Source organism: Oncorhynchus gorbuscha, linkage group LG16 (assembly GCF_021184085.1).
Source record: "Oncorhynchus gorbuscha isolate QuinsamMale2020 ecotype Even-year linkage group LG16, OgorEven_v1.0, whole genome shotgun sequence".
Lineage (NCBI taxonomy): Eukaryota > Metazoa > Chordata > Actinopteri > Salmoniformes > Salmonidae > Oncorhynchus > Oncorhynchus gorbuscha.
In genome coordinates this window covers 40,029,706-40,053,947 of record NC_060188.1, presented here as the reverse complement: position 1 = coordinate 40,053,947, position 24,242 = coordinate 40,029,706, and the positions used below count along the sequence as shown (strand labels likewise).

The following is a 24,242-nucleotide window of genomic DNA, read 5'->3' as shown; positions in this document are numbered from 1 at the left end:
TTTGGGAAACCCTGATCTAGTGGACCACTGCAGAGGGAGCTCAATGTGACCATAATACGGGACATATATCCCAATATGGATGAAAATAAAGAAATGCGCCACCCAAATACGTTAAAGATTGATTTATTTTAGGAAAATTCACGTCACCTTGTACAATTACTCTTTCGTCCATTCTTTAAAACATCATGACAGACACAATCGCTGAAACATAATTGCATTTCATATACGATGGGAGGAGAAGACACGAGTACATTCTATTTCTTTTAACCACTTGAATAGAAACGGTGAAGGCAAGACTACTTCCTGGCTGTACTCCACAGAGCTGTGTAGGTCATAGCACATAGTAACATCTACAGCAGAAAAATGCTGTCTTGTCATTCTGTTACAGCCTCCTGCTGTTCAGTCCCACACCCCTACAGAGAGAGCAGGGCCCTGTTCAAATGTTTTTTAACATGCATCCTTCCTATCTTCCTTGAGGTAATTACCGATATCTTTGAGACTAGATTAACCCTTGTAAGACCAGTAGTTTCCTCAAGGATGGAAGCATTGTAAAAGTATTGAAACAGACCCAAGACCTGTGCTCTATTGTACCAGGTACACCAGGGTGTCTCCTATGTCTACGCTGAGGCCATTGTCTGTCATAAGGACCTTCCTGTCAGCCAGGCTGATGCTGAAGGACGACTTGTCAGAGATAGGCAGCTTGCCCTGCTCCTCCCTCCCCAGGATGGGCACCCGGCGAGGCCCCAGGACAGGGTCCTCAAAGCGCATCAGCTTCACTTTGGACAGGTCTGCAAGGGGACAGGAAGACAATGTAAATACTTCACGTCAGGTCTACAGGACATAAGGGACGTGTTGAACAGCAACCTAAAATAACAAAATTCTGCTAATTGTATGATCAGAAGTTACTGTACGGAAACTAAGAGCACGGTACTCATCTAATTACTACTAGACTTAAACAATTAGAACATCTAAAAGAACAATGTATACTCTCAGTAAAGTTTACTTTAAGAGTTAACTCAAGGAAACAGCAATAGCCCAGGGCAGGCTATTAACAAACCTTGATAAAATATGGTTCAATTACACGGTATCAATAGGAAAGCAGTGAAGTCGCAAGGTCTTTAGGGGTTTAATAACATACCTTTAATGAATCTGTTGACTTTGGATAGTCTCCGGATGATGCTGTCTCTGCTGTCGCCCTGCCGGATGTCAATAGTGGTGGTGAAGAGACCGTTGGATGGCTGGGGGTTGAGCAGGGACACTGCCACACCGGGCTAGGGGACACAAACACACAGCTCACTGGTCTGAACTGAATGCATCATTTCACAAAGTGTTCATATCATTATATAGACATACATATGCATGTTGTCATAAATCACATGTTTTAGTGTCAAGGAATTATTTACCATGGCTGTCAAATGTTGAAGTGCACATTGTGGTTTAAGAAAATATAATGAAAGGTCTAAAAATAAAAAGATGATGCAACTACAACGATGCAAAAATCTGTGTGGAGGACTAATCAAGCAGAAATAGTGGAAGGATTTACTTCGGATCTGAAGACACTGAACGGTTTCCCTGGGCAACAGTCCTCCTTTATTTTGTCATCTGCCTCTGATGCGAATACCACATCTATCTGATCAAGCTGGGGATGAAAAGAGGAGAGCGAGAGAGCAAGAGAGAGAATGAGAAAGATTGAGGGAGAAACGATTAGCACAGTAGCCAGTGTGACATGCAGAGTGTGTTTGAGGCATTGTGAATTCATACTGTGGTGAACAGGTGGAGTGCAAATAAAAGAGTGTTGGCATTGGCCTGAAATCCTGATGCGATTGGCGCTGCAGCAAAATTACCCTGATTGCACATTCAAGGCAACTATTGTCGTTTCAGTATAATTGAGACTGGCTACAGAGGGGATTACAAACTAGATCTTTGTGTGTCAAAAGCCTCTAAATAAAAGGGGGCTGGCTGAATCACTCTGGTCAATACAGTACTAATAAAGTACACTTCTCTAGTGGGGAATTAGCTTGGATAATGAATGAGGTGGGAAATAGGTTAGATTGATAAAACACATAGGGCTGTATGGACAGCAGTGCTCGTAAGCAGATACAAAATAGCTGCATTCCACCCTCGAGGTGATGGATAAATGAACAGGCAAACTAAAAAAAAGAGAAGTCAACAGGAACTAGGGATGTTTAAAAACAACAGCTTGATTGATGTACACACTTGTTTCGGTGATGACCAGGGGGCTAAGAGTTAGAGAACGAACATCAGGTTGTGGAGTCTGTCCTCCACAACATATTCCATGAAACGTGTAGTACTGGGAGAAAGTGAGGGAAGAGTGTTTGGTGTACCTCCAAAGAGTTAGTCAGATAAACTAGGTTCTCCAGCAGCACGGCTCGCTCGTCAAACTCCAGTTCCAGGTCCAGAACCCTGGCGCCATTCTTCTCCAGGTTTTCCTGAGGAACACAACACACAGCAGTTAGCCTTAAAGCGCTCGTGTTCACATCCACAAACAGCACGATTTTACAGTCAACACAGGCAATCATCTGGCTTGGAAGACTGTTTGTTTGATCACTTTGGCACAGCCATACCTCTAGCAATACACCATGCTGAGCTCTGAACCACTGAGTAAGGCTAGCAAATCACTGTTGTGCTGCCCCTGTATGAATACAATTGATTTAATGAAGGAAATCTTGTCCTCAATGTGCTTAATAACTGTACAGAGAGATGTTTATTTTTATTAATCTCCTTGTGAGAATGCAGAGCCTGGCAGAGAACCCTGTTATAGTGAGACCCCCCCCACCCCACCACAGATCAGGGCCCTGGGAGAGCAGAAAAGGGCCAACCCTCCTGTCCTCAGCCTCACCTTGATCATGGCCACGAATGGCATCATTCTCTTCATGTACTTTTTGAGCTCCGGCAGGGCGCCAAGCTCCATGGCAATGACCTTGTTATCAGGCAGAGCGCCCTTGTTGCTCTGAACACACACACACACAGGGAAGAACACACACACACGTACAGGGGGAGGGGGTCAGAGTCTATCATCAAGGGGATTCCAGGTTGTCAGCAGAATGACATTCTCTGCCTCTGGGCAGATCACAGCTCACAGTAGGGTCTCTCCATTCTGTTGCAACTCCACCCCAAAACAACAGGAGGGAACAGCTTGAACTCACATTTTATAACTATCTATTTCTAAACAGACTTAGGATGTCTCACAAATGGCACCCTATTCCCTATATAGTGCACTACTTTTGACCAGAAACCTATAGGACCCAGCCTATGAGCCCTGGTAAAAAGTAGTGCACTACATAGGAAATAGGGTATGTTTTGGGACTCAGGTTAAAAACCTAGTTGAGTCAGGTTCATAGTGGATTATTTCCCCCAGATTCCCTCGGTCTGCCTTGTATGATTCCCCATCAGGGAGATTCCTGGGGGTTGGTACTTGCCTTGTAGTGTTTTCCCAGCAGCGAGAGGGCGCTGTGCTGCCAAGAGGGGTACGTCTTGGCCACGTAGATAGTGCAGTGGGAGGGCTTGGCCGTGGGCTTCACGTCACCCTTCTGTTGAGGGGAGGGACACAGACAGAGAGACGGAAAACGGAGAGCTCAGTCAGTCTGCTAGTACTGGTCCAGTCTTATTAAACAACAGCAGTAGCATTACCCTGGCTGCAATGTGCATCAGAGCAGGCAGTCCTGATCCAGCCTGACATCCATTATCACACCACCTGGGTTAACATGACATGACTGAGAAAAGTCACTCTAGTTAATGCTCCCGCTCTAAAAGCTACTGTGTGAACTAGTCTCTGTGCCAAGTGGAGCCGGGCATCCGTGAACTCATTTTACATGACAGCTGTCGTCTCTTCCAGTCACCATACTAGACACTTTGCCTTCACGGTCATCCCCCCCTCTCTTCTTAGATGAGTAGTGGAGGGTGTGTGTGAGCCACACATTAAATATGTCTAGTCTCCAAGGCAGGATGCTACAGCTACTCTAATGGTCTCTGAAGTAGAGCTGTTCTCACTAAGGGCACGATTCAATCCGTGTCGCGGACGTTCAGCTATATAGTGCGATTGAAACGTATGGGTTAATTTCCGATTGAGTATACAAATTCAAGTATAGTAAAAAAAACTTTTTTTTTTAAAGACAACGAAAAAAATGTATGAAAGCGAGAGCTTCAAGTTGTTAATAATATTCTCCTTTGCCAAAGAATTAGATATAGCTAGAACTATATATGAATTATAGGATCTGTGCTCCCTGCTGCCTCCAGGCACTTACTAATGGAATGTCAAAATGTAGACAAGGTTGAAAAATAAACATACATGCTAGAAGCTATGACTATATAGCGCTCCGCCATACACGCATGTCCCTAAAACAGAATACTACACAGGATAACCTGATGATGGAGCCTGACATTTTAACATCTGTCTAGGACTGTATCCATTTGAGTGTGAGAGCTCATTAGTCTCTGCAGTGCTGTGAGAACATTACTAAAACAATGAGATCTAACATGTCACTAATGGGGAATGGCTGCACAACTTAGTGAGATTTGCCTGTAGCCAAGGCTGGTATTGTCACGGTTTAATTAAGTGACTTGTTTTCTGGCTCAATGTGCTCTGTGAAAGGGAGAAGATTCTGCAGGACTATTGTGTCTCATTTAACAATTAAGACTATTCATCAAACATGAACCACAAAAGTGGTTAGTTCAGCTCCATAAAGCACACATTAATATTCACTCACGGTATTACTGTGGTACTGGTACAAATGTATTGTCATTGCAATAAAATGGCTAGTTCCCTGTTGGCTGTGTGCCCAGATCTCTCTGCACCTTGGCAGAACATTAATGTGACAGTGCTCTTAGTGGGGTGCCAGGTAGCTATAGGTCTTACCTTGCTCTTAGTGGGGTGCCAGGTAGCTAGCTATAAGTCTTACCTTACTCTTAGTGGGGTGCCAGGTAGCTATAGGTCTTACATTGATTTTAGTGTGGTGCCAGGTAGCTATAGGTCTTACCTTGCTCTTGGGGGGTGCCAGGTAGGCCTTGAGACGTATTCTTAGGTCATGTGCTGTCTCCATGACGTACTGAGAAGAGCGCATCAGCACCTCGTCTACTGGACCTGCCACTGGCCACAATGCTTTCATCAGAGAGCCAGTCTGGGGAGAGAGGAGGGGGTATTATGGCAATATTTATGACCATAGCCTTCCATCCCGACAAGGTTCTGATATGGATGTATGGCCTTTAGAGGTTGTCATATTGTGAGCCCTGTCCCCCTTACCTTGCCCATGAGACCCCAGGTGTGTTCACAGAGGTGTGGGCAGATGGGGGCCAGCAGCAGGGTCTGCTTCTCAATGAACTGAAACACCAGGTCACGGTGCATCCCCTCGATGGCCAGCTCCCTGTACTTATCTTTGGCTGCCTGCCAGAACACACACACACACATACAGTTTAGGGTCTCATCACTGGTGATTGGGAATGCTGCACACAGCCCAAACACTGACAGATGTCAGCTTGTTACCTGGAACTCAAAGAAGCCGCTCTTCAACGCCTCCTTGTACATCATCCTCTGATAGTGCTGCTCGGTCTTCATGATGCCTGCATTCATGTCACTGAACAGGGGGAAATAAGTCAACAAGTCTTAGAATTATGCTAAGGTCAGACATTTATCCTCGCTAGAGATCAATTAGTTGGAGTTTGGATGACGAATCCACACAAATTTGTGTCTCATTGGACTGTACCTGTCGAACACGCGGTCGTTGAAGGTGTCGGCTGGCCCGGTCCTCAGGTTGTTCTGATTGGCTATCATCTCCTTGACCCACTCCACCCAGGTGTAGAGGCGCAGGATGCCAGCGTCGGCCATGGCCTCCACAAAGTTAGCGTCTTCCACTGTGTCTCCCGCGTCCGCCAGGGCCATGCGCATCCCTGGGCAAAGGCACACACAACATGGTAAGACTGTTTAACAATCAGGGCGCACACACACAACACAGTAAGACTGTGTGCGTTCCCTGAGTGTTAAACACAGACACACTATTACAGTGGCACTGCTAGAAACAAGCACTTTGACACTAAAAAAGCAGAGTCCAATCAATTTGTTAAATGATGCATAATAACAATCAGAGCTTCAAAACATTTCCCCTCCATCCTCTCCTGTCTACTACAAAAGTATGTGAAGAGCGCAGTGTATTTAGGCAGTCCAACTTCTACATAAATAACCAGAACGAAGCACTCAGCCACAGGCATGGCATCATCTCAAAATGATTCATCTCCCATCACCACTCTGGGACAGATGGCATTGATTTCTATTCTCCAAGTAGGAAGAGGAGATCAAAAGGAAGGCAGGAGAAGCTATCCCGCTGCTCTGCTCCCCCTTCCTCTTCTGTTCCTCAAATAAAGCTAGCCACCCTCCCATCAGAGGAGAAACAGAAGGAAACATTGAGAAGTAAAGAATAACTCATTGATTATGCTAACGACTTCCGGAAATAAAGGACTGCTCCTCTCATCAAGCCTCCTAGCAATTAGGAAGCATTGTGGTAAGAGGCTGGAATGCTTACCGTCAGCAGAGAACTTGGCGACGGCTTCACTCAGAGTGAGGAAATTGCCCGTGGATTTGGACATCTGATGAATACAAACACAGATCGTTAGGAGGATCACACGCAAACACACGCTTTTTGTGTAAGACACTGACGTCTTAAGACAAACACACCGCTCCCATCATGCCAGAGCAGGAGACAGAAAAGGAGAGTTCATTGCAGTTAACAAAATCAATTTGAGAAGGAAATAAACGCACCTTTTCAGAGTTCAATAACAGGTGACCATTGGCTCGGACTGCCTGCGGCCATTTTCCGCTGTGTACACAAAGATAATCTCCTTGAAAATCATGGGGCTCTCTGGAGGGATTGTCTTTACATTCCATACAATCGGCAAGTCGTCAAACCCATAACTGATTAGACCCTGCAGTGAATGGCCATTAGGCTTAAAGCTGGGCGATATGTGCAAGAAGCCATATCATGATAAATGTACTGAATTATCACGATAACGATAAGTTTATAACAATGTACACCAGTTACTTTTTTAAATATTACCCATAAAACTACTTTTTTGGGTCTCCAGGGTGGCGCAGTGGTTAAGGGAGCTGTACTGCAGTGCCAGCTGTGCCATCAGAGACTCTGGGTTCGCGCCCAGGCTCTGTCGTAACCGGCCGCGACCGGGAGGTCCGTGGGGCGACGCACAATTAGCCCAGCGTCGTCCGGGTTATGGAGTGGTTGGCCGGTAGGGATGTCCTTGCCTCATCGCGCACCAGCGACTCCTGTGGCGGGCCGGGCGCAGTGCACGCTAACCAAGGTTGCCAGGTGCACAGTGTTTCCTCCGACACATTGGTGCGGCTGGCTTCCGGTTTGGATGCGCGCTGTCTTAAGAAGCAGTGCGGCTTGGTTGGGTTGTGTATCGGAGGACGCATGACTTTCAACCTTCCGTCTCTCCCGAGCCCGTACGGGAGTTGTAGCGATGAGATAAGATAGTAGCTACTAAAACAATTGGATACCACGAAATTGGGGAGAAAAAGGGGTAAAAATTAAACAAAAACAAAACTACTTTTTTGAATGGTTGTTGTCTCGTTTCATTTCAAAGTTCAAATTGCTCTATGTAAGGCTACTAAGCATGTAAACGTTTAAATCTATCTAAACTATTATATTAATTAGGAAGAATACCGGACTTGTACCCCTGCAGCAGCCCTAGAACCAGAGAGGCAGGCAGGCAGAGGCAGGAAGGTGGTACGTCTCACCTGTCATTGGGCCACATGGCCACGTGGTTGTACAGGTAGTAGGATAGGTGGTTGGGCACCAGGTCCTTCCCAGACACACGGGCATCCACGGGGTACCAGTACTCAAACTCCCTCCTCAGCCTCTGCAGGTGCTCCTTGGGGATGTCCGTCTTGGGGAAGGGAGAGCTCTTGAAGAAGATGAAGTCCCACACCTCCCTGGTCATCTGCTCTGGCCTTACAGAGAGAGAGAGAGAGAGAGAGAGCAGGCACAGACTCAGATTATGTAGTGGCTCCAATAGTACTGTATCCATAACCAAATAGGGATTTAAAAATCTGGCACAGCGCATTTATCCTCTTCCTCGAAAAGGAATACATGTGCAAAACAGTACATGATGTTCATATACATCTCCAACTACTAAAATACAAACTTTCTCCATTGCAATATGTTTAAAAGGACATCTGAACATGCTGCAATATCTTCCATCTGCATCTAAAGATGCCTATCGCCGCTAAATAAGACAACCGCGTGTGAGAGTCGAGTGGCCCATACTTGATCCCTAGAGGAGAAGGTCCCTGTCCGTTGAGCACTCCCCCCTGGAGGAAGTGAGCCACGGTATAGTAGGCCATGTAAATGGTGGAGTCAGATAGGGACTCGATCAGCCACTGCTGGTCCCATGGCAACCTTGTACCTATGGCAACAAGCACACCGTACAAAAAACATCAACAATCAAACACTTAATGTGAACGGTAAGGGATATGATTATCATATCATTACTATGTCTTAGCATGCTGGGTCCACCAATGAAATGGATAACTGATCATTAAGCATGTGAAACGTGTCCTTCCTTGCAGTATGGCACATGACTTACTAAAAAATGCTTTCTTATTGTGGGTATTTTGTCTTTATCTTAAGTCCTTGCAAATTCCAAAAAGGCTCTGAACGGTTACTGATGTCTCAAAAGATGCTCTGGACGTGAGAGGTCCCAGAATGTTTTCTGACAATGTGACTCTATGGGGTCTAGTTATAGACTGTATTTTATAGCTATAACTAGGCCCAGAGTTGTAAGGCCACATGGTCAGTAAAACCTCCTGGTTCTGCACAGAATCCGCTGTGTTGTGACAAACTAACTCCCAACTCCCGTCACCCTCCTCCAACTCCCGTCACCCTCCTCACCCAGTCCGTAGGTACGAGAGCAGGCGTGCTCCTGGAGCCAGTCCAGAGTGGCCTCAAAGTTCTTCCTCGTCTCGTCACAGAACCTAAAGAGTCAAACATATACAGGAAGCACAGTTTGACCAACAAAATCGTCAACACACTGACATATTGCTTTGACAAGGAGCTTGTTAGCAGTGGTATAGTCACTGGAGGGAGCTGGGGCAGTTGAGCGACAGAACAGCGGAATGACTCACGTCTCCAGTGACTTCAGGCATTCCATGGCCTGCTGTTTCCACTCTTTGTCTCCATAATCCAGATACCTGTCAGACAGTCACCACATACTTTAGGAATTCAGCTCAGAAATGTTCAGTTTAGAGTTTCCCTAATAATTACCCTTAGATACTTGTCTATGCTGTCAGGTAGCCTTGGATCCACCCTGAACATCGCACCATTTCACCATTGCTATCAGTGAATAAACAGGAAAAACTACCATACATCAGGGAGTATTTTCAGGCTCCCATACTCACCACTGGTCACATAGTGCCACCACACACTCGTCTGAAGAGCGTGACATCACCTGCTTCTCTGGCTCCATGTAGATCAAAGCTTGGCCCTGGGAACATTGGTAGAGATCCCAGTTAGAAAACAGAGAAACATAAAGAACCGTATCAAACACATCATACAGGTCAGAGAAGGAACCAACAGTAGCATACAGCACCACATTGTAAACATAGTTGCAGAAAATAAACAGAAACGCAATAAATAGATTGCTATCAAATAATTGATTTCAACCAGGGTACCTTCTCCACCATCATCTTCTGGATGGGTTTCTTGACATCCTGCACCTTTTGGCCCTTGTAGCCTTCAACCAGCATGATCTGAGAAAAGAGGACCATTCATTAGAAAATCAGAGAACATGTAGATGTTGATTTTTCATATATCATTGTATGTTGTTGAATACCTCTGATGCACATCTATAGCCCCCAGTATCCTGAACTGTTCTATGGGGATAAATAAAGCTGCATTGTATTATACGTATGCATAGTGGAGATGTTCTGTGTAGCCATTAGGACTCACCCCTTCATAGAAGCCCTTGAGGTAAACCTTCTCCTTGGCCTCTGCCAGCTTCTCACGGTCATTCTGGCTCTGGATCTTCAACTCGTCACACACCAGAGGAGCAGACAGGTTCCCATAGCCAGGGATCTCAATGATGGGCACCTGGAGGAGTAGGGCAGCAGTGAATATTAGGCACACACTGCACTGTCTGATCATTTAGGGACCGGAAAAAGGACGTGAGAGGCAAGGCGAGGGTGTCAGTGTGACTTAAGCTTACCGGCTCAAAAGGTAGGACCATCTTGTCTTCGATACCATATTTCTCTCTCAGGGCCTATAAGAGGAATCCAAGTAATCTCCAATTACATCAATAACCAAAACACATTTTGCAATGCATAGGTTGACTAAAATAGACCAGTAGCCACAAACAGGCACAGTTTTGTACAGTTAGTGTCACCTGTTTCTTTTTGATATCCCTGAGGGCAGCGATGTCATCAGGTGCGTCGGACGGTACGCTGGTGACAATTCCAGTGCCTGGGGGAGTGGGGGGGGGGGGGGGGGGGGTCACAAAACAAGTGGACCAGAGTCACATGACAAACAAAACCAACATCTACAAACCACAAGACATGCCCCTGCTGTGTCCTCTGAGGAAGTCATTGCCTTTTCTATCAAACACAGGATGATGCGCATTAGAGCGAACAAAGCCATAGATATCTGCTTTCTGATATTTCAATTCAGCCACACCCTTTTGATGCAGATGTAAACGCCTGGAGCAAAGCGGGCCAAAATTATAATTGTAATGACTCATAGTGCAGCATCCCCTCAGGTGTACATCAGTAAGTCACAACTTGTCTGTCGGCCCTGCATTCAAGACCAAAATTGGTTAAAGAAATGTTTGATAAACAAAAAGGTAGGCCAGTTTTAAAAGGACAAAAAAATGTCACCTCTGTGCCATATAGCGATGAACTGATACACAAAACGACACCGGATTCTAAATTTAGCATTTTTTTTGGTCGCAGGTTCAGGAATGGATGAAAAATTGCAACATTACCCGGAACCAACGCTGCAAATCGCACTGTTGGTTGACTTTAAATGTCCTAGTCAATCGATCAATAATATAATACTCTTAGCAAAAAAATCTCTTTAATTTACAATCTGTAGAAACAATATTAGGAAGGTTCAGAACTTGTGTGAAACATCACAGCAGAGTAAAAAAATATATATCTAAAAATATGGATGGTGTTCAGAGATTGATGGGAGGGGGTTGAGGGGAGCTGAATAATGGGACTAAAAACAAAAGATACCTATTGTAAAATATACTGTGTCCGTAAAATGCATATTACTGTGCAGTCGGAAAATATTCAGACCACTTGACTTCTTCAACATTTGGTTACGTTACAACCTTATTCTAAAATGGATCAACAATACCCATAATTACAACTAGATAAAAGGTTGAGAATGTTTTTGCAAATGTATTTTAAAAATAAAACATTAAACACAAGTATTCAGACTCCTTGCTCAGAGACTAAATTGAGCTCAGGTGCATGTTGTTTCCATTGATCATCCTTGAGATGTTTCCACCACTTGGAGTCCACCTGTGGTAAATTCAATTGATTGGTCATGATTTGGGAAGGTACACAGCTGTCTATACAAGTTCCCACAGTTGACAGTGCATGTCAGAGCAAAAACGAAGCAATTAGGTCGAAGGAATAGTCAGAAGAGCTCCGAGACAGCATTGAGTCGAGACACAGATCTGGGGAAGGGTCCCAAAAAATGTCTGCAGCATTGAAGGTCCCCCAAGAATACAGTGGCTTCCATCATTCTTAAATGGAAGAAGTTTAGAACCTCCAAGACTCTTCCTAGAGCTGGCCGCCCGACCAAACGGAGCAATTTGGGGAGAAGGGCCTTGGTCAGGGAGGTGACAAAGAACCCAGAGCTCCTCTGTGGAGATGGGAGAACCTTCCAGGATAACCATCGCTGCAGCAGTCCATCAATCAGACATTTATGGTAGAGTGACCAGACGGAAGCCACTCCTCAGTAAAACGCACATGACAGCCTGCTTGGAGTTTGCCAAAAGGAGCCGAAAGTGCTCTCAGGACATGAGAAACAAGATTCTCTGGTCTGATGAAACCAAGATTGAACTCTTTGGCCTGAAAGTCAAGCGTCACGTATGGAGGAAACCTGGCACCATCCCTACGGTGAAGCATGGTGGTGGCAGCATCATGCTATGGGGATGTATTTCAGCGGCAGAGACTGGGAAACTAGTCAGGATCGAAGGAAAGATGAACGGAGCAAAGTACAGAGAAATCCTTAATGAAAACCTGCTCCAGAGCGCTCAGGACCTCAGACTTGAGCAAAAGTTCACCTTCCAAATGGACAACAACCCAAAGCACACAGCCAAGACAACACCAGATTGGCTTCAGGACAAGTCTCTCAATGTCCTTGAGTGGCCTAGCCAGAGTCTGGACTTGTACCTCATCTCCGGCGATCTGAAAATAGCTGTGCAGCGACGCTCCCCATCCAACTTGACAGAGCTTGAGAGGACCTGCAGTGTGTGCCAAGCTTGTACCGTCATACCCAAGAAGACTCGCTGCCAAAGGTGCAAACTACATGCCCTCCAGGACACCTTCAGCACCCGATGTCACAGGAAGGCCAAAAAGATCAAGGACAATAATCACCTGAGCCACTGCCTGTTCACACCACTACCACCTAGAAGTTGAGGTCAGTAGAGGTGCATCAAAGCTGGGACGGAGAGACTGAAAAACAGCTTATATCTATCTCAAGACCATCAAAATTAAATAGCCATCACTAGCAGTCTCTGCTGCCTACATACATAGACTTGAAATCACTGGCCACTTTAATCAAATGGAACACTAGTCATTTTAATAATGTTTACATATCTTGCATTACTCATCTCATATGTATATACTGTATTCTATATTATCTACTGTATCTTCATCTATGCCGCTCTGACATTGCTCATCCATATATATTCTTAATTCCATTATTCTAAATTCCATTTACTTAGATGTGTGTATGTTGTGAAATTGTTAGATATTACTGCACTGTCGGAGCAAGAAACAAGCATTGAGCTACTCCTGCAATAACATCTGCTAAACACGTGTATTTGACCAATAAAATATGATTTGATTTTAACAAAGTACTGAGTAAAGGGTCTGAATACTTACATGTGATATGATTTATTTTTATAATTTATCAAAAATGTCTAAACCACTTTTTGCTTTGTCATTATGAGGTATCGTGTGGAGATTGAGGTGGGGGAGAAACAATTTAATCCATTTTAGAATAAGGCTGTAACAAAATGTGGAAAAGGTCATGGGGTCTGAATACTTCCTGAATGCACATAGAAGCGTAAGTGTTTTTCTCCATTAGTTTACTTCAATTAAGGGAGGGGTGGTGGTGTTGGGGGAATATAATAAAGACACATAAAAAAATATTTATCAATAAAATATGGGTGATTGGAAATGATGCAGGCAATTACATTGATGGAAGCCATAATCTATCTGTAATATTAAAGCTGATCTACCCCCGAATAAAAAGTCATCTTTGTTGTCCATTTCAGCAATGTTCACTGTGCTCTACAATGACTTATGTCTCCTTCACTTTAGCTCTTCAAAAGGAGGACTGCCTCAAGCCGTCTCAATGTGCTCTAGCAGAGACAGGATGGATGCAGTTAAAAAAGCGGTATTTGGAGCATTCTCAATACCTTTGTCCTCCTTGATGGTAAGCATGGGCAGGGCATAGATGGTCTGGTAAGACGACAGCGGGGCACTAAGAGCACATCCAAGAATATCCTACAGAGAAGGTAAAAAGACATTTACCACTGTGAGTGTGTGTGGTCAAACTCACAAGGTGCGTGTGTGTCAGAGGGAACTCAGGCTATTTAACGTACATTATTGGGTAAATGTGTGTGCAGACACTTAAACATAAGGATGTCATTTAAATGTGCACACCTTTCCCAGAACATCCATGATCACTGTAACCTTGCCGTTCTCCTTGGTGAAGCCTTGGTAAGACATGTTCCTAGCTGACCTCCTCGTGCTAATGAACACGTCTCCACAGGCCATCTCAAAGGCTATGTACTTGATGTCAGGATGGACCCAGCAGTTAGTCTGGCCAAACATGGTCTCTGGTCTGAGAGTAGCTGCCACCAAGAAGATGTTCTTTCCTTTAAGGCCACTGAGGGTAACAGTTTTCAGAAGAGTATTTGCAGAAGGTGAATGGTAGTCTTTCTCCAACCAGCAACAAATGTTACCTGCTATCAGGCAAAACTGCTAGGTCTAAAATGTGACAAAGTTGATTGTATATCATATCAATGACAATGTAGGTCATGCTAAAAAAAAACACTGTCTTGTCTGCTACATGTAGTACCTTAGTTTTGCAGGGTAGGGCTCTACAACCTTCATCTTGATGAGGGTATACTCCTGTGGTCCAACTCCCTAGAATGTAAAAACTTGATTATAGAGCTGCAGCTACACAACAGAGGGACAAAACCTCATTGAGATTATGTTGCTGCCATCCATCTATACCATGCAGTGTCAGAGGAAGGCCCTAAAAATGGTCAAACTCCAGTGTCCCAAGTCATAACCTGTTCCCTCTGCTACAGCAAGTCTAGAACCAACATGACCCTGAAAATCTTCTACCCCCTAGCCATAAGTCTACTAAATAGTTGATTAAATAATTAACCAAATAGCTACCTGGACTATATGCACTGACACTTTTTCCACTAACTTTGACTCATCAGATGCACTGCTGCTACTGTTTATTATCTGTCACTTTATTCCAAGTTATATGTACTAAATCAATTACTTCATACTCTTGCATATCTACTCGGTACTGGTACCCTGTGTATATAGCCAAGTTATCACTACTCATTGCACATTTATTATTATTATTATTATTTCTCCATTTTCTTGCTCTCTGCATTGTTGGAAAGGGCCTGTAATTTCATTGTTACCCGTTTTTTCCAAAGCATGTGATGAATAAAAGTTCATGTAGTGGCAAGAAAATCTCACCTCTCCAGTCTGCCTGTCATGGTCCATACATGGCTGTCCATCTTTTGGAGAGTAGATGGTATACCTGCAAAACGTTTGAATGTAAATCAATGTAATAATGCTACAAGGTTTACACATTGTAAGGTTATAATAAACCTTTCCAAGTTCTAAACATACCTTTTACCAAACTTGATTTTCTTCCTCTCTTTCAAGGTGATGAACTGCCACCTCACGAAGGAGTCGTAGAATGGGTTGACATCGGTTGTGATGAAGGAGCGTCGCCAGTCCACCTGTGATTATAATTATGCTTAAGAACCTGGACAGCACCTGAAATACTTTCAAAGTTAAGTCTGCTAAATGGCATATATTATTATTATTATTATTAAGTAATGGTTGTTGATCTGTACATTTAGGTCTGAATCTTAACTTGAGAACCACACATTTAACTTTCAAATAGTCATACATGGATGTCATTGCTACAGTACTGTTTTTAATTGGTTAACTTTGCATAGGCTTACATTTAAGTCATGTTTAAAAAGAATCTGAGCATTAGATTAGGCTTACACTGATTCAGAAAAGGTTGGTGACCACTGTTCTAGTTTTCCCTGTTAAGCACTATGAACGTTTCCCTTAACTGCGGCAATGGTGATCTAATCAACGCAGTATTACCCACTTTCAATGCAACATACCAAAATGAACAATGCAAGATATTTTGTTGTAGGCAGAAAGCATCGAAGTAGGATTCTATTGCATTGACAGGCACGACTCAGCCCGGACTCGACACAGACCGGTGCGGCATAAACAAACAGAAATGCAGTAGGCCTAGATGCAAATAGACCATTGTCAGATCTGGATCGGTGCCGTTTATTTTGAACTGGACTGTGTTGACAGCATTAGTGGTCGTGAGTAGATGCGCTTGTTGTGATATCAAAGCGAGAGCTGCATGTAGTCGCGTGTGCACATTTTGTACATATTCTATCCAGTTGAGGTATTAGCCCAGTTATAGATAATTTGTAGTCAGCAATAGGGGAGTGATTGCGTCCTTCAAGAGCATAAAATGTGTGCATGCATGTTATTCTTGTATCCCCTTTTTCCTCCCCAATTTTGTGGTATCCAATTGTCCCATCAATGCAGCTCCCGCACGGACTCGGGAGAGGCGAAGGTCAAGTGCCATGCATCCCCTGAAACACGACCTCGCCAAGCTGCACTGCCTCTTAACACAATGCTCACTTAACCTGGAAGCCAGCCACACCAATGTGTCGGAGGAAACACCTGGTGACAGTGTCAAGAGTGCATGTGCTTGGCCCGCCAGTGGAGACGGTAGAGCGCGATTGAACAAGGACATCCCAGCCGGTCAAACCCTTCACTAACCCGGACGACGCTGCGTCAATTTTGCGTCGCCTCATGGATCTCCCGTTCGCGGCCGGCTGCAACACTGCCCGGTATCAAACCAGGATCTGTAAGTGACTTAGACTGCTGCGCCACTCAGGAGGCCAAAATGTGTACATTTCTAAACATCTTTGAAAAGCGAGTCCGGTAAAGAGACGTTTCTTTTGTCTTAAAGGGGCAGTGTTGTATTTTCATACTGGCCACTTAGCTTATTGAAGCCTATAGGCAGAGTGTAGCATAATGAGATTCTGATAATGGTATGCGAATAATTATCCATTTTATTTTGAAAGTGGTTTCTTGCATCAAACAACATTTTCAGTCACCTTGTCTGAAGGACAAGTTGATAAACAGGGTAATATCAAGCCATGCGTGTTTTCTTCAAAAGTTTCATGGAATGTAGGCCTACATTGAACACCATACATTGGGTGCTACAGTAGGCTGAATGAGAACAGCTATTTCCATGTTAAAGCTGTTATGGGATGCATTTTCTCCATTGTTCTTGACGGTAGGGCACTCTGGTAGGCCTACATTATGATCAAATAGCGACAGTAGCCAACTTGACCACTGTTAAAACTAACTTAAAGCAGGTACAGTCTCAGTGTTCACAGTAAACGCGTGAGCTGGAAGCTGCATAGAATTTCCACAAAGTGCCCAGGAGACGTGAAATTTGCTTAGTTATAAAATTAGGGGAACATTGGTCACGATCTGGTTACCTATAACTTCAAACAGTTATGATTTTACATATTTATTAACTTATTTCAGGATACATCTTCTAAACTACCCACAATGTACTCATCATATGGAGAATCTACTCTGCGTTATCTAACTTGAGCTGGCTAACGTTAACCATTAGCCATGCAGACCGAGTATTGATAGTGGTGAGCTACAATTCAATCACAATTTGACTTAAACAGCCAGATTCCCCACATATTGGGGATGGATGATCCTGCTCTGCTTTTCTAGTCTGGGTTGCTCTAACTTCTCCTGTACCAGCAACAGGCTTGCCTTTGGCAAATCATTCCTGCCTGATTGAACTGTTTAGTACCTTGTCTGGACTTATTTTTCATCCCCCAATTTGTTTGGTAAATTTTTCAACCCGTTCTTCCTATGTATTATTGCCCCTGGAATCTATCTACTTGGATTTACCACACAATATCGCTATTGGATTAGTTGACTCTCCCTCGACCAGTGAAGCAGTCTCTTGCTCTGAAGCGCCTCGCTCCTAACTCAGCCGTCAATCGGTAAGTCTCTGCTTTATATCGCCTGGCTTTTGTGTGTTCTGTGGGATCCTGCCTCTGCTAGGCTAGTTGGTGTTGATTTCTGGCTTATTACGTAGCTATATCGACCATGGTGGTTGGCTAGCTAGGCTAGTTAGCTGGCTAGGCTAGCGAACAGGCAAAAATATCTAACTTTAACTGGCTGGTTAAGGCAACTGTATATAACATTACTTGATAACTGGTTAGATGGCATTATGCATTTCCTAAACTTTGGTTTACTTTATTGCATCTGTAAGCTAGGTGTTGATAGCAACTGGCTGACTCAACTGGCTGGTAGGGCTAACGTTAGCAGGCAAGTTGGCTCACAACCTTGCGAGCTGATTTGTAACAAATTCATAAAGTATTTGCTTGTAAGTTGCCTGAACATTTTATTGAAACCAGTAGTAATCAGCGCAAACGATTGTTTAATTTGAAGTTACACATTTTAAGTTATTTATGTTAAGAGTTCACAGTATGGGGAATAGGCTGGCTTGCAAGGCAGTCCATATTACCCACCCCACTCCACGGAAAAACATTGTCCGGCATGACATCGGCATTTTATGTAATTACTTGAAAAATAAAAAAATTAGTTATAACTTGAATTCAGACTTAAATGCATGTACTAATACAAATCCATATGTTACGTTTTTGCTCCTTTAACATCAGGATTCATGGTACTGCATACAAGAATCAAGCCCAGTTTACTGGTTTCTTGTCATTAAATCAAATTGTATTGGTCACATACACATGATTTTCAGATGTTATTGCGGGTGTGGCGAAATGCTTGTGCTTCTAGCTCTGACAGTGCAGTAATATCTAACAAATGACTCAACATATACCCAAATCTGACTAACATAGTTCAGAATACAGTAAATACATATGAGATGTTGGCTACGTCCTGACCGCTGGCTACGTCCCTTCCGTCTTCAAGAGAGCGAGAGTTGCACCCCTTCTGAAAAAACCTACACTCGATCCCTCCGATGTCAACAACTACAGACCAGTATCCCTTCTTTCTTTTCTCTCCAAAACTCTTGAACGTGCCGTCCTTGGTCAGCTCTCCCGCTAATCTCTCTCAGAATGACCTTCTTGATCCAAATCAGTCAGGTTTCAAGACTAGTCATTCAACTGAGACTGCTCTTCTCTGTATCACGGAGGCGCTCCGCACCGCTAAAGCTAACTCTCTCTCCTCTGCTCTCATCCTTCTAGACCTATCGGCTGCCTTCGATACTGTGAACCATCAGATCCTCCTCTCCACCCTCTCCGAGTTGGGCATCTCCGGCGTGGCCCACGCTTGGATTGCGTCCTACCTGACAGGTCGCTCCTACCAGGTGGCGTGGCGAGAATCTGTCTCCTCACCATGCGCTCTCACCACTGGTGTCCCCCAGGGCTCTGTTCTAGGCCCTCTCCTATTCTCGCTATACACCAAGTCACTTGGCTCTGTCATAACCTCACATGGTCTCTCCTATCATTGCTATGCAGACGACACACAATTAATCTTCTCCTTTCCCCCTTCTGATGACCAGGTGGCGAATCGCATCTCTGCATGTCTGGCAGACATATCAGTGTGGATGACGGATCACCACCTCAAGCTGAACTTTGGCAAGACGGAGCTGCTCTTCCTCCCGGGGAAGGACTGCCCGTTCCATGATCTCGCCATCACGGTTGACAACTCCATTGTGTCCTCCTCCCAGAGCGCTAAGAACCTTGGCGTAATCCTGGACAACACCCTGTCGTTCTCAACTAACATCAAGGCGGTGGCCCGTTCCTGTAGGTTCATGCTCTACAACATCCGCAGAGTACGACCCTGCCTCACACAGGAAGCGGCACAGGTCCTAATCCAGGCACTTGTCATCTCCCGTCTGGATTACTGCAACTCGCTGTTGGCTGGGCTCCCTGCCTGTGCCATTAAACCCCTACAACTCATCCAGAACGCCGCAGCCCGTCTAGTGTTCAACCTTCCCAAGTTCTCTCACGTCACCCCGCTCCTCCGCTCTCTCCACTGGCTTCCAGTTGAAGCTCGCATCCGCTACAAGACCATGGTGCTTGCCTACGGAGCTGTGAGGGGAACGGCACCTCAGTACCTCCAGGCTCTGATCAGGCCCTACACCCAAATAAGGGCACTGCGTTCATCCACCTCTGGCCTGCTCGCCTCCCTACCACTGAGGAAGTACAGTTCCCGCTCAGCCCAGTCAAAACTGTTCGCTGCTCTGGCTCCCCAATGGTGGAACAAACTCCCTCACGACGCCAGGACAGCGGAGTCAATCACCACCTTCCGGAGACACCTGAAACCCCACCTCTTTAAGGAATACCTAGGATAGGATAAAGTAATCCTTCTCACCCCCCCCCCCCCTTAAAATATGTAGATGCACTATTGTAAAGTGGCTGTTCCACTGGATGTCATAAGGTGAATGCACCAATTTGTAAGTCGCTCTGGATAAGAGCGTCTGCTAAATGACTTAAATGTAAATGTAAATGTAGATGAGTAATGCCAGATATGTAAACATTAAAGTGTTCCATTCCTTAAAGTGGCCAGAGATTTCAAGTCTATGCCTAAAGGCAACATCCTCGAATGTGCTAATGATGGCTGTTTAACAGTCTGACGGCCTTGAGATTGAAGCTGTTTTTCAGTCTCTCGGTCCCATCTTTGATGCACCTGTACTGACCTGGCCTTCTGGGTGATAGCTGGATGAAGAGGAAGTGGCTCGGGTGGTTGATGTCCTTGATGATCTTTTGGCCTTCCTGTGACATTGGGTGCTGAAAGTGTCCTGGAGGGCGGGTAGTTTGCCCCCGGTAATATGTTAGGCAGACCACACCACCCTCTGGAGAGCCTTGCGGTTGCCTGTCCGGAAGCAAGACGTCGGTCTCCGCAACATGGCTGGTTTTCCTTTTGTAGTCCATGATTGTCTGTAGTCCCTGCCACAAACTTCTCGTGTCTGAGCCGTTGAATTGCGACTCCACTTTGTCTCTATACTGACGTTTAGCTTGTTTGATTGCCTGGCGGAGTGAATAACTACACTGGTAATATGGCAGAATATAAACAGTCACCTTGCCATGGTTAAATGCAGTGGTTCGCGAATGCTAACATCTATCCATGGTTAGGTTGGGGTAGGTTTTAATAGTCAGTGGGTACTACATCTCCTATATACTGCCTTATAAACTCAGTCACCGTATCTGTGTATGCATCTAGATTATATTCGCAACCTACCTTACGTGATCAAAACAATCCTGAAGCGTGGATTCCGATTGGTCAGACAAGCGTTGAATAGTTCGAAGCACTGTTTTGAGTTTTTGCATATAGGACGGGAGGAGCAAGATGGGAGTCGTGGTCAGATTTTCCCAAAAGGAGGATGGGTGAGGGCCTTCTTAGCATTCCGGAAGTTTGAAAAGCAATCGTAGAGAGTCTTAGCAGCGCGAGTAGTAGTCGATATGTTGATAGAACTTCGGCAGCCTAGTCCTCAGATTTGCTTTTTTTAAATCCCCAGCTATAATAAATGCAGGCTCAGGATATGTGGTTTCCAGTTTACATAAAGTCAGTCCAGTGAAGTTCCTTAAGGGCTGTCGAGGTATTGGCTTGAGGTGGAATGTAAACAGCCGTGGCAATGACAGAGAACTCTCTTGGGAGATAATAAGGTGGATATTTAATTGATGTATTCTACGTCGAGTGAACAAAAGGACTTGAGATCCTGAATGTTCCTAAAATTACACCATGAGTTGTTAATCATGAAATACACCCCTCCGTATCCAGGAGAGATATTTATTCCTTTCTGCGCGATGTATTGAGAATACTGCTGGCTTCACCGACACAGACAGAGTATCCCAAGAGAGCCATGTTTCCATTTAACAAAGTATGTTACAGGCCCGATGTCTCTCTGGAAAGAAATCCTTGCTCTAAGCTCATCAACTTTGTTATCCAAAGACTGAACATTAGCAAGTAATATACTCGGAAGCAGTTGGAGGTGTGCGCGCCTCCTAAGTCGAACCAGCAGGCAGCCTCGAGACATTATCACTCACCTTCACACCCATCATCTTCAGATCTTTCACGGTCATGGGTGGGAAGTACTCCAGCCAGTGCGCTGCGTTTGCAAACGGCACTATCTCCATGTCACTCAACCCCAGAGACTTCATTATGTCCCACTGGAATTTTGACCCTCCAGCCTTTGCCACTGCTTTGCTCTGATGATCACACAAGAGATCACAATGAGATTACATGGTGTATGAATGGGAACAGTTTCCCCCAAGAATATGAGTAGCGCAGAGGATCAATTGAAATGTTAATCTAAAGTTCACCTTTTTGCCCTTAGCTTTGTCCTTGATGATGAACTCATCTGCAAACTTGGGCTTCTCCTCTTCTTCCTCCTCCTCCTCTTCAGGAAACTGTGGTGGGTTGCCGTAAACCTCCATCTCTCTCTTCAACTTGTCTGCACAGGCCTGTGGATTAAAATACATTTTAACGTCTAACTTCCAACCATGACCATGTATAATGTACACAACAAACAAGGGATTAGAATTAACTCACTTTGATTGGCATTCCTGTACAATGCAACCCAAATGGAAATAGGCATTGCTTCCCTTTCAAGCGTTGGAAACCAACAGCAAACTACAAAGAAAAAGACAGATATCTCAGCAAATTGTAAAATTAATCTTTCAGAGGATATTTAACATAAGACCTATAGTGCTAAATGTAAGTCAAATCTATATAAATCTTACCTCGCACTTCGAAAGGCAGAAAGTATGACCAAGATGCAGCCTTCCATTCATGTAAGGGTAGGGGAAGGTGACAAAGTATTTGTTTTTGCTACAAAGGACAGGGTGGCCCATTAGAAATTGGTTGGGAAAAGTAGACATGAAAACTAAAATAGAGCGTTGATGATCATAAAATAACAGTCCCAGTAACTTACTTGGTGCTTTCCCCAATAGTGGTGGGTGCATCACAATCAAACGTTCTTTCCTTCTCCCATTTCTGCTGCATGTCCTCTTCTATCTTTCTGAGGAAGTCCAACTTAGCTGTTCCCTTCCGCTCCTAAAATTAATGTAATGTATCATTTAAATGTAGATGTGTTATTATTATTAAACATCAAATAGGCGTCTTAACTAGACGTAGGTCCCGGGGTCTAGTTTCGTCTTTTCTAAGTAACGTGTTAGCTTCAAGTTAGCTAATGCTAATGCAGCTAAGTGCTAGCTAACAAAGTAGTTGGCTAGTTATACATAACATGACTAGCATTAAACCTGAAAAGCATCATACATGCACAAGTGGAGTAAGTAGCCACGACGTACCGTCATTTTGATATAGAAATATGCAGAAAACGGTCAAAACTGATAATCTGTCAAGAAAACCCACGCCAACAGCTTCGGCACTTGGCTGATGACATCTACACGACAGCAAGGGACAGTCTATGCAGACTTCTGGGAAATGTAGTATAAGCGAGTGGCTCTTTTACAGCATATGGACACAGACTACTTTCTCTGGAGTACAAAAACACAATAAGAATATTTCACACATATATCAACGCATATAAATGCATATAAATGCTCCACTATTATTGAAACTTTGAAATTGAATTTTTAAATAAATTTGCAAAACCCAGAGCGAAATCCTACAAAAGTGTTTTTATTATTTTATTTTTTATTGACAACAAATCAATACAGAGAGAACATGAGGGAACACAAGTATATATAGATTATATACAATGGACAATTGAGCTAGGGGGTACAATATCACATTACACAAAGACCTTAAGGGACATACATACACTTATAATTCTAACAGATTTTTTATTAGTAGAGTATTTAATTGTCTTAAAATACAGTTCAATTTATTTTTGTAGGGTAAGAAAATGTGTTTTTTTGTTAGTAAATGTACATTTGTGAATATGAAATTTGGCCAAAAGAATAATTAAATTAATTACATAAAAATGTTTCAGCTTATTCCTATCGTAGGTAAAGAATCCAAGCAGTACATCTCCCCACAATAGTGTAAGACGTTCATAAAAGTGTTCAATTATAAATCAACTGATGTCTTGCCACAGTTTTCTTACATGAATACAATGCCAAAATAGATGCAACACTGTTTCTGGGTGGTCATTACAAAAGGAGCAATTTTAGTAGATATTTTCCTTAAACTTCTTTATATAGTGGTTGGCAGGATAATATTTATGAATCATTTTAAAGGAAACTTTTATAATTTTGTTAACAAGTAGGTATGTGTGTGGCAACATCCAAACTTGTTTCCAACAGATATTATCAATACATCCATTCCAATAAGGCATGACATAAGGTATAGATAGATACAACATCCTGCTGAAACAAGGTTCGTATCGCTCTGTTGTTGAATGGACCAAAAGAGAAACAAATATTTCGTACTACAAAAGTTGGTTTGGTCGTCACTAGTTACCACATCCACAAATAGATAAACCCCGCCTATTTATACAACTTGTCTTCTTAAAATCTGATTTGAAACCTAACCTTGAACCGAACCTTGACAAAACTACTAAACGTATGCTTAACCCTAACCTTAAATTAAGACCAAAAAGCTCATTTTAGTTTTCATTCATGTTTACGATTTTCTGTAGACCTTGTGGCTGTGATAACTAGTGACAACCCCTCGGTTTGGCCAGCAGATTGGCTTACGACATGCC

At 43.8% G+C, this 24,242-nt stretch overlaps 1 protein-coding gene across 1 annotated transcript; it reads right to left on the bottom strand.

The window, feature by feature from the left end:
* Window positions 1–107: 107 nt before the first annotated feature.
* LOC123999977 (leucine--tRNA ligase, cytoplasmic-like) lies at window positions 108–23,023 on the bottom strand. Its single transcript, XM_046306036.1, has 32 exons — window positions 22,882–23,023; window positions 22,506–22,627; window positions 22,315–22,402; window positions 22,124–22,204; window positions 21,895–22,035; window positions 21,619–21,780; window positions 15,140–15,252; window positions 14,984–15,047; window positions 14,340–14,407; window positions 13,922–14,147; window positions 13,675–13,762; window positions 10,405–10,481; window positions 10,228–10,281; window positions 9,972–10,112; window positions 9,695–9,772; window positions 9,422–9,507; window positions 9,149–9,214; window positions 8,916–8,998; window positions 8,292–8,430; window positions 7,763–7,975; window positions 6,770–6,827; window positions 6,534–6,597; window positions 5,721–5,904; window positions 5,501–5,591; window positions 5,261–5,401; window positions 4,998–5,138; window positions 3,441–3,551; window positions 2,861–2,971; window positions 2,346–2,450; window positions 1,544–1,639; window positions 1,139–1,271; window positions 108–788 (listed from the first exon to the last, which is right to left on the bottom strand). The coding sequence occupies exons 1-32, from the start codon at window positions 22,885–22,887 to the stop codon at window positions 583–585; spliced, it is 3,537 nt and encodes a 1,178-aa protein (XP_046161992.1). The 5' UTR covers window positions 22,888–23,023; the 3' UTR covers window positions 108–582.
* Window positions 23,024–24,242: the final 1,219 nt, after the last annotated feature.

What these genes read in the sequence shown, in the direction of transcription:
- LOC123999977 (XM_046306036.1), bottom strand. An exon ending in TGGTCCTACCTTTTGAGCCG is followed by an intron (nt 10,113 to 10,227) that starts GTAAGCTTAAGT and finishes CTACTCCTCCAG; the next exon opens with GTGCCCATCATTGAGATCCC. An exon ending in TGCCTGAAGTCACTGGAGAC is followed by an intron (nt 8,999 to 9,148) that starts GTGAGTCATTCC and finishes TTGACTCTTTAG; the next exon opens with GTTCTGTGACGAGACGAGGA.